This window comes from Psammomys obesus, unplaced genomic scaffold (assembly GCF_907164565.1).
Source record: "Psammomys obesus unplaced genomic scaffold, mPsaObe1.curated_primary_1811, whole genome shotgun sequence".
NCBI classification, from domain to species: Eukaryota; Metazoa; Chordata; class Mammalia; order Rodentia; family Muridae; genus Psammomys; species Psammomys obesus.
The window spans coordinates 11,206,352-11,216,452 of NW_026590767.1; the positions used below are offsets into that span (position 1 = coordinate 11,206,352).

The window sequence follows — 10,101 nt, forward strand, 5'->3', positions numbered from 1 at the left end:
GAAGAGGGTGCTGGACCCCCTGGAATGGAGTTACAGGTCGTTGTGAGCCACCATGTGGGTGTGGGAATAGAATTCAGGTCATCTGCAAAGGCAGTAAGTGCTCTCATCTGCTGAGCCATCTCTTCAGCCTCACAACAGTATTTTAATGATTCATTCCTGTCCCCATGTAACCAGTACTTCATTCTTTTCTGTTTTTGGCGAGCACTGGATTCTATGACTTTAACACATTTTATTATGCTGCTTCCATAAAGAACTGTGTACAAGTCCTCTTCCATGGTTTCCTTTCTCTCTGGTAAGTGACTGCGAATGACCCTACAGTGGCCTCAGGGTGTGTGGGTGCTGAGTTTTGGAACAACGTTTTCATCCAGGTTTTACTTTTCATACTCCCAGAACAGTGAATGGAATTTCTAACTGCTTTTTATCACCACCTATGTTCACTGATAGAAAGAGGCTCAGAATCTGAAGTCTAATCATGCCCAACTCCTGCACAGCTCCCGAGAGGCTTTCTTGGAGTGACACTGGCTGGTCTACACTGTTGCTTACTACAGAGGCCTTAGAAACTACCCCTAACTACTACTTTACACCTCTGCTCTGCTCTCACGGTCATTAACACCCATTTTGAATTCTTCTTTGATGTTTGACTTAGGAAGGTATTACTTAATTTCTAAATGTTGAGGTAACTCGCAGCTGGCTCTGTTACTGACTGTGGGGAATCACAGAGTTGGTGGCCTAGCTGGCTTGAGAGGCATGTGTCATAGGTTTTTCAGGTTAGGGTCTGTGGCTCCAGGGGCACCACGTGCCTTTCAGTTCCTGAGAAACTGAGTCACTCCCTGGGGCAGTGAAGCATTCAGGCCACTGTCTCTTTCTCTATGTTCCCTAGAAGTCAGTGAAGCTTGGAGAAGCTCGACAGGACAAGTAGCCTTAGACATTAGTCTTGTATGTCCTGTATGGCTTGTGATCATCATTGTATCCTGCTAACTGCAATTGTGTTCTTCCTGGGAACTGCCAGTATGTTCTGTTTCTGATAAGGATATAAAAAGTCTGATTGCTTGTAGTAAATTTGTCTCAGCCCCAGTCTTGTTGAGTCCCCTCCACTCTGGCCTGGTTTTCATTTCTCACTGACTGTATCAGGCGACTCTGACACTTAGAATTGACTTTAATTCTGCAACATTTTTATATGACTTAAACCCTTTTCAACTTTTTGAGACTAACTTTATGGCTTTGTATGGGGTAAAAGTTCTGAGGGACCTCAAAAGACCCTGTATCCTTCCGTGGTTGTGTGGGGTCCTGCAACTGTGGAGGTCTCACTAGTCTGGAGGCTGTTAGTCTTTGCTGATGTCTGTCTTCTTGCTTCGTTTCTTACTGAGAGGACTCAAATATCCCACTGTAATAAACTAGGTACTTTGTCTTGTAGTTATATAATTTTTTTCTTCATGTGATTAGAAGTTCTGTTGCTAGGCACATGAATGTTTTGGGGTTTTCTGTCACACTGACTGTTTCTAAGTCCAATTTAACCCGTTCTATCAAGAAATAAGTTTCTTTATTCATGCTGCTAACTTCTGCTCTGATATTAACACCATCTGATTTTAAAATTTAGTTGCTTCAGTTTTTATTTGGCTGTTAGTGTGGTATATAATTTTTTTCATTATTTTACTTTCAGTCTAATTTATCCTTATATTTTAAGTATATATTTTTGTAGGCAGCAATATAGTCTGGTTATGCTTTATTCTGCAACCTGAAAAAATATGCAGTGGTTGATTTAGATATTCTGACTGCGTGTAGTTAATATGTTTTTCCACCTTCATTTTTTAAAAAAGGTTTTATCGAGAACTGATACACTAAGATCAGAAAGGAGAGGAGAACCTCCCCTATCAGTGGACTTGGGGAGGGGCATGCATGCAGAAATGGGAGGGAGGGTGGGATTGGGAGGGGAGGGAGGAGGGGCTTATGGGGGGATACAAAATGAATAAAGTGTAATTAATAATAATAAAAAAAAGAATTCTGCTTGCCTGTATTCCTCTCACCAGAAGAGGGCACCAATTCTCATTATAGATGGTTATGAGCCACCATGTGGTTGCTGGGAATTGAACTCTGGACCTTTGGAAGAACACCTAGTGTTCTTAACCTATCAGCCATCTCTCCAGCCCCCTCCACCTTCATTTTTGAAATTTAATTTTGCTGCATATAGAAATCTGAGTGACTGTTTTTTCAGTACTCAAAAGTTTTTTCTTTTTTTCTTTTTAGTTTTTGTCATAATAACAATAATAATTTATTCTTCTGCATATGACGCATAATGTAATTTAAAAAACTCTGTGTTAATTCTTTGTGAATTTCACATTATGCTTCCCAGTCCGATTCATCTCCCAGTCCCTTTGGATCTGCCCTCCACTCTTGCAACCTCCCCCCAAATAAATAAAAATAAAAACCAGACAAAAAAATCTTGCCTTGGAAGCTGCAGTATGTCATGGCGTGTCACACAGTATACCTTTTTTTCTCAAACATCTTCATTTGCAAATGCGCATTGCAATGAGTCATAGGTCTGGTTTTCAGCCTCTGGCTTCTGCTACACCATCAATACTGGATCCTCACTGGGGCTCCTCTTGGATCTCCTGTTGTTGCCCTGTGTCATGGCTCTGCAGGAACAGTCCCTTCACACTCTCTAGTAGTTTACAGATGTGGTAGATGTTTGGGGGGGGGCAACTCAAAGCCCTGGATCTGGGCCTTGGTGGTAGCTGATTTGGTCAGCCTGCCTCTCTGGCACCCATACCACCAGGTCCAGCTCTCCAGCACTGCCCCAGCTAGCTCACCCAGTGCTGTCCAGCAAGGAGGCCAGTTTTCCTACTCTCATGACCTCGGGGCCAGCTCTCCCTCCAGCTGTAGGAGGTGAGAGGCCAGGGGTTGGGAGGGCATCTCTTCCTCACCCACTCCACTGCAGAGCAGATGAAAGGCAGGGCCAGCTCTCCCATGTTCATGCCCCCAGGGCCAGCTTGCCTGCATTCCCACCGCCAGGGCCAGCTCTACGGTGCTGCTCAGGGGAGGTGTGTATGTGTGTGTTGGGGGGAGCTCTCTCCAGAGTGTTGAAGCCAGTGGAGATGGGCTAGCTCTGCGCATCTCTTGGACATCAATATGGTCCCGGGCAGCATCCCAGACCAGGGACATCTGCATGAGCTTTGGCGGTAACATGGGTCACAGACACCCTGTTGCTGCATGGCCATGGACTCAGACATGGACTTCACCACAGCTTCGGGTGACAGGGCAGGCTGCTCACATCAGGTTATGCCTCACTCCTCTCTTACCTCCGATTCTGTCTCTTTCTAGTGCTCAAACCATTCTGCTTTCTCTTTCTCCCAACTCCTCACCATTTACTTGCACATTGGAGTGACTCCTGCTCTGGGCAGGCCACACAGTGGACAGGCCTCTGGGCATCTTTCTGCACTGTAATAATCTTAAGATAAGCAGTTATTTGACTATGGTGTTGCTCGGAATGGTAGGTTCTTCCACACTGAGTACTAACTAGGCCTGACCATCTTTAGCTTCTGAGACCAGACCAATTTGAGTGCACTGAAGGCAGTACGATGGTAGACTGGACTAAAGATGTGCTACAGGAAATGTGTCATAACAGGAGAGTCTGTGAAAGTACCATTTACTTACTCCAAATACTCAAGAGAGTGACACGGAAAGATTCTGTTGAGAAAAGCTTATTGAACAAATAATTTTATGGGCAGCTGCACGAACCAGAAGTCCCAGCCCTGGTCAATTATGGTGTCCAAACATCTTAGAATTTTTAAGCTTTTGTACAGAGAGGAATGACTGGCGATAGGATTCTCAGGAGAGCATCGTATGACCTTCCTTCTCCATGAAGAATGCCACAATTCCATTACCGTTACCACAGACCTAGCGCCATGCTCTGTTGCTCTGCTTATTTCATTGCCGGTCCTGTAGACCAAGCTCTGCCATGGGCCATCGGAGCCACCATGCTTCAGGGTGACAATAGATGTGTCAAGAAGGACACGTTGTTTTCTCTCACATTGCATCTCCAACTACAGCAATTGCGATGTGATTCAGAGGCTCAGCAAAGGCCTTCACCATCTCATTGGATTAGCTGAGCATTTTATTCAAGAAGCAAAGTATATTCTGGATAAATAAAATGTTCTCACAGAGGATATTGTGAGTTTGGGGTATTATTGTTCTTCAGGTTCTAAAGTGTATGAAAGGCTTGATGCCTTTTGTGGGTACAGCAATGGGCTCATTTTCTCCACTGACTAGAGTGCAGGAAAGAAAAGTGATACTGGAAATTGTGGGGAGTCTGGGTTGAGCCATCATATAATATTGGGAAAGCTGGTGTCTCTTCTTGGGTTCCAAATCTTATTAATACGTTAACTTAAGAAATAACTCACATGGAAGTACAAGGGCAACTTATAACAACTTAAAAGAAAAGCGTCAGGTTAAAGGAAGATGTAAATTGTGCAGCTGCCCAGAAGAAGAGAATAGAGAAGGAAAGGTGGGAGAGGGGGGTGTTCTGTTTGAATAAAACAAGCAAGCAAGCAAACAAACAACCATAGAGGTCAGCCATATTTCCAGAAGGTTTGATTTAGAAAAAAATGTAGGAAGGCCTAAAGTGTTAGGGAATTAAAAAAATCCATAATAAGCAAGCCATAAATCTTGCAACTGTCTTGGGGGGAAAAATGAAAAAAAGAAAGGGACAAAATTTTATGTATGAAAATCAGCAGAAGTGTCATGTGGCAGCAGATAGTCATGAGGTGGGAAGCAGGGCCTGTGAGAGAGAGAGAGACAGAGCCAGAGACAAACCTAAAATTATTAGGGAGTTTAAAGGCATAGTTATGCTCTGTCTAGTATCAGAAAGAAGAAGACAAAAGAAAAGAAGAGAAGAGAAGAGAAAAGGAAAAAAGAAAAGAAAAGAAGAAAAGAAAAAAATATTTCTGTCCCTCCACATCAGGACTCAGAACAGTTGGCAGACCCAGCCAAGCCTCATGGTAGCTCCTATGGACTGTGCTAAGGGGAGAGAAACCTAGGGAAAAAAAGTACATTATCTTAAGGTGAACCTTCCTTTCTAAGTGTGACCACCCACCCCCACAGGTCCTTGACCTCTTGCTCATTGAAGTGAAGCAACAGGTGCCTGGCTCCACCTAGAGTGGGTTTCATTTTCACTGTAGCAGGCTCAGTTTGTACTGTGGATTCGAAACCAACTCCAGCTGCTTTCTTGGTGGTGATGGTGCAGACTGGATATGGAGAGCTGAGGAGAGGAGGGCAGGCTGATAACTGACTCATCTCCTCACACTCTGAACACTTCATTTCCTGCCTTCTCTCTCCTTAATATTTCCATGCCATGGAAGACCAGTACCTAACTGATTTCCTCTAAACAAAATGGACGGAAAAAGAAAAGGCTGTGCCAAAAATGTCCCCATGGGCTTATTCACCAGGGTCTTGTTGCCAGCTGGTAGGCTTTGGGAAGTGATTGACTACTGATGTTTCATCTTTGTCTCAACCTACAATGACACGGCATTGAATTAATTCCTAGCTTTGATCGCAGATATAGGAGGAAGCCGAGTACTTGGAAGGAATGACTAGAGCTCTTTCACCACTACTGCAGCCTCCCCCACACTGTAATGGCCACGCCCATGGTACTTTGTAGAGCACACAGGGCCCTTGTGAGGCAAACTCAGCACTGTTCCCAGAGGTTGCTTTGGGACCTGGTTCATGGTTGTGGCCAAGAAATTGTAACTGACCATAGAGTTGGCTGGACCACTGGGCACTGATTCAATGTGTACATGTCAGTAATTGTGGATAGAGTGGGAAATATGGAGTAGGCAGAAGCAGAGAAGGGCTGGAGGAAGATGGTGGACCAATACACCAGCTCTTATTCCTTTAAGAAGCTCAGTGAGATGTGATTATGCCTCTGAATCCAAGAAGAAGACAATTAAGGTACGAATCTGATTACCGAGGCAAGGTGAGTTTATGTCAAGGTCCAGCCCCAACCTGGAGAGGTACCCTGGCCAGAGCCCAGGTGGCAGACAAAGCCTATAGTTTGCCATGACCATGAAAGAACCAGCTAGCCACGTTGCAACATAAAATGATTTGGGTCCCCGAAGAGCCACAGCAGTCATGTGACCTCTCTGGGGATAGGGTGGCCTCCTGGACCCAGACAAGCATTAGTCCAGCACCATTTGCTGAGGGCCGGTGACTTCAGGTCTGGGATGAGATGTTATTGTGCCTAGGTGAAGTTTGTTTTTGTTCATAGGGTAAGAAAATTGGACACAAGGGCAGAATTCTGACAGCTACACCAGCCTGAGGACATTTTCCACTTAGAGGAGATAAAACTGTGTGGTGACGAGGGACAATCTGTGTCAGAGGACAGCAGACAGGGCTGGGGAAAGTGCTCTGGCCTTGGACTCTCAAGTGCTTCTATCTGGATTGAGGGACTCTGAGATTGGAAGAAACTATGGTTTGGGAAGTTAATTAGCCCAAGGCCCAAACATCAGCCCCTGATCTTCCTGAGTGTTCCCTTTACCCTCTGTGGCCACTGGTGATGTTGGTGGACAGCAATCATGGATAGCAGGGTAGAGAACCAGTTCTTGGGTTGGTTCCATTCCTACCAAATGTGTGTTGCATTGCCTGAGAAGAAGCTTGGTCACTTCCCCAGCCATTCCTGCTCAAGAAGCCAGGGCGGTTCTGCCTAATTGGTCCCTCAGGGCCTGGTTTCTCCCTGTGAGCACTTGTCTCTTCTATAATAGAGGATGCAAGGCCCCTGGTCCTCACATTGGCATCCTAATGTCCCCTCTGTGCTTAGAGATGTCACTATTCTCTTTAAAAGTTTTGAACTTAAATTTAATCTGGTTCCAATGAAGTTGATGAGTGTGTGTGTGTGTGTGTGTGTGTGATACTGAGAAGCAAATTTCTCGAGAGGACACCTGGGAAGATCCTTTGGCAGGCTTATCATGTGAGTTCTGTATTGATTATACATATTCATGTGTTTAACTACTAATGACAATGTTTTGGTAATAGGTGTGTGCTATTGCATTTTACTGTGTGATCCAGGTTTATGGGATCACATAAGCTGTCATTTTCAAGAGAGTTCTGAAAGCATCAGACAAAAATAATTACTTGGACAAATCATAGCGTAATCACCTCAGAGCTTTCCTGTATCTCTCTCATCTCTGTCTGTCGGTCTCTCTCTCTCTGAAGTCTTTTTGTATTTTTTTTTCCCCGACTCTGGCTTCTTTTTCTGGTTGTATTGGTATCTCTATGTCTTTCACCATTTCCATCTTTTATATCTGTCTCTATATGTGACTCTCTCCTCTCTCCCCCCTCTCTGTGTGTGTATGAGAGAGTTTATATCTACTTCTGCCTCTCTTTATCTTTGCCTCACTAGCTTTCTGTCCCCATACTTACGTTTCTCTTCATTTCTCTGTCTTTCTGTCCTCACATCTTCTTTCTTTTCTTGTCCCTTTCTAAGATCTCATGTTGAAGCATATGGAGTCTCTTGTGCCAGGAAGCACATTCTACCAGTGACAGAGTCTCCCTCCTTCTGGCCATCCCCACCAGGATACAGGTTTGTGATATTCAGATAAGTTCATCCACTTTCCAGACGATGACTGAAGTAGATACGAAAGGCCTAAGCCCAAAGCAGGAAACTGTTATAATGCTGGCTGTATATAGGATCACAAAAATAACAGTAATCTTTAAAATATGAATATTACCTAGTGAGCTATTTGCAAATGTAAACGTTCAGCTTCAGCACTCTTAACTTAAGCAATTATTTAAATTATGTGAGAGGTCACACAGTTTTTGCTCTTAACTCACTACTTGGAAGTTGGCACTTACGCATTTGAGCATACTCTGTTTAAGGCCTTCTGAACTCAGCTGCAGAGTTTTAACCTTGAGGTAAGTATGTGACTGCTTGGACAGAGGGTCACCCTATGCTCTTCCTGGTGCCCTACTTGAGTGCCCCCCTTTAAAAACTTTGATTCCCAGATCTAGAGACACAAATGGGTGACTGTGGTTTTTATAGGTAAGTGTTCCAGTCATCTGTGAAGGCCTTGGTTGATGCTGTTTTATATGGCAAGATGAGGGACATGTTGTCATCTTTATTCCTTGCCTATTCTTATCCACTGTCTGAACTCTTGAATAGAAGGTAACCACACCTCTCCCATGTTACCAGGACAGACTGACTTCCACTCCAAAAAGTATATCTGTTCCTGCTCCATGTTTCTTGCAATCTTGGCAAAGAACCCTCCCAGTGGACAAAGGTCCTAGTGCCCCAAGGTTTATGAGCAGCTGCATCAGTCTCCTAGAAGTCCTGCACCTAGAATGACACCTTCAGCAGTGAGTGGCACAGAATTCTATTCTTACCCCATGTAGCCCTGACATTCAGGTTCTAGGTTGGCCTCACCACATCTGGGTTGGGTCTATAGTACAAACTGAAACTAGAGCATGTCTTCCTTCTTCTGATACTTTCAGAGCTGCCACGGAAAGCCCACCAGCCCTGGATCCTGAGGCCTCCCAAGCTCTGTGATGAATGGAACACTGGTCACTGAGTTCCTCATCCTGGGATTTTCAGAAATGCCCCACCTTCGGGTACCACTTTTCCTCAGCTTCCTCTGCCTCTACATGGCTGCAATCTCAGGAAACCTGCTCATTATGGTGACAGTCAGTGCCAGCCCAGCCTTACATACCCCCATGTACTTCTTCTTGGTCAACTTGGCCGTGGTGGACATCCTCTGCACCTCCACCATCCTACCCAAGCTACTGGACAGCATGGTTTGGGGAAGGACCATCTCTTATGGGGGATGTATGGCCCAGCTCTTCTTTTTCACATGGTCTCTGGGGGCAGAGCTTCTGCTCTTCTCAGCCATGGCCTATGACCGCTTTGTGGCCATCTGCTGCCCACTGCACTACAGTGCCCGGATGGGCCCCAGGGTGTGTGCATTCCTGGCTGGCCTTGTCTGGTCCATCAGCCTTACTAACACCAGTGTGCACACAGGGCTGATGCTGCCCTTACCATTCTGCAGCTCCAATGTGATAGAGCACTTCTTCTGTGAGATTCCCCCACTGTTGAAGCTCGCCTGTGCTCCAACACAGCTGAATGAGGCCATGGCCTTTGCTGCAGATGTGTTCCTGGCTGTAGGGAACTTCTCTGTGACCATCCTCTCCTATGGCTTCATTGTGGCCAGCATCCTGAGGATCCGCTCAGCTGAGGGCAAGCGACGTGCCTTTTCCACCTGCTCCGCACACCTCACCGTGGTTACCATGTACTACTCCACTGTCATCTACACCTACATCCGCCCTGCATCCAGCTACTCGCTGAACAAGGACAAGGTGGTGTCCATCATCTACACCTCTGTGGCACCCACCTTGAACCCCCTCATCTACACTCTGAGGAACAAGGATGTCAAAGTTGCACTCAGGAGACTTCTGTCCTGCTGCTGAGCCTGTGCCAGCACCAGTGCCTTCACACTGATGCCCTGCAGGATCACAGGTTTGACCACAAGGGACAACTGTTTGACTGCTGCACTTCTGGGAGAAGCGCTGGGACCTGCACCTGACGCCTTGTAGAATCATGGGGTGTCCTTAAGCCGTGAACCTCAGTGGTTAAATGAATCCCCCCAAATATCAAATGGGCCTTTGGAATATTCCTAACCCTCTCTGCTTGCTGCCATCACATGAACAGGAGCTCTGGGTAAACACTGCTTTGTGCCTACTCCCCATTGGTTGTGGCCGGGATGTATGGAGGGGACCTGGGGATATAAAGGTGTTTGGCGGGGGTGGGAGGGTCAGGACAATTGTCTTGGTTTTTGTGAGTGAGCTATCTGAAATTTTTGATTTTATTCCACATTTTAGTATACCTCTGAAAGAGATTTTTCAGGAAGATTACTGCCATGCTCTGTGGATGCTGAGTCAGTGTGTGATGAGATATGACCCGCCTTTGCCTTCCACCTTGTCCAATGTGAACCAGCAACGCTTGCCAGCAGCTGTCATGTCAAAACTGGCTCACACCCAGGCGGGTGTCAGCAGTGGTTGGCTAGATGCATGAGGTTTCCTGGAGCCCAGGGCCCTATAACTCCCATTGTGAAGTAATGTAGC

At 45.7% G+C, this 10,101-nt stretch overlaps 1 protein-coding gene across 1 annotated transcript; it reads left to right on the forward strand.

Moving 5' to 3' along the window:
* Positions 1 to 8,532: 8,532 nt before the first annotated feature.
* On the forward strand, positions 8,533 to 9,447 carry LOC129678142 (olfactory receptor 13G1-like). Its single transcript, XM_055608839.1, has one exon. The coding sequence runs from the start codon at positions 8,533 to 8,535 to the stop codon at positions 9,445 to 9,447; it is 915 nt and encodes a 304-aa protein (XP_055464814.1).
* Positions 9,448 to 10,101: the final 654 nt, after the last annotated feature.

What these genes read in the sequence shown, in the direction of transcription:
- LOC129678142 (XM_055608839.1), top strand. Translation starts at nt 8,533, where the DNA reads ATGAATGGAACACTGGTCACTGAGTTCCTCATCCTGGGATTTTCAGAA.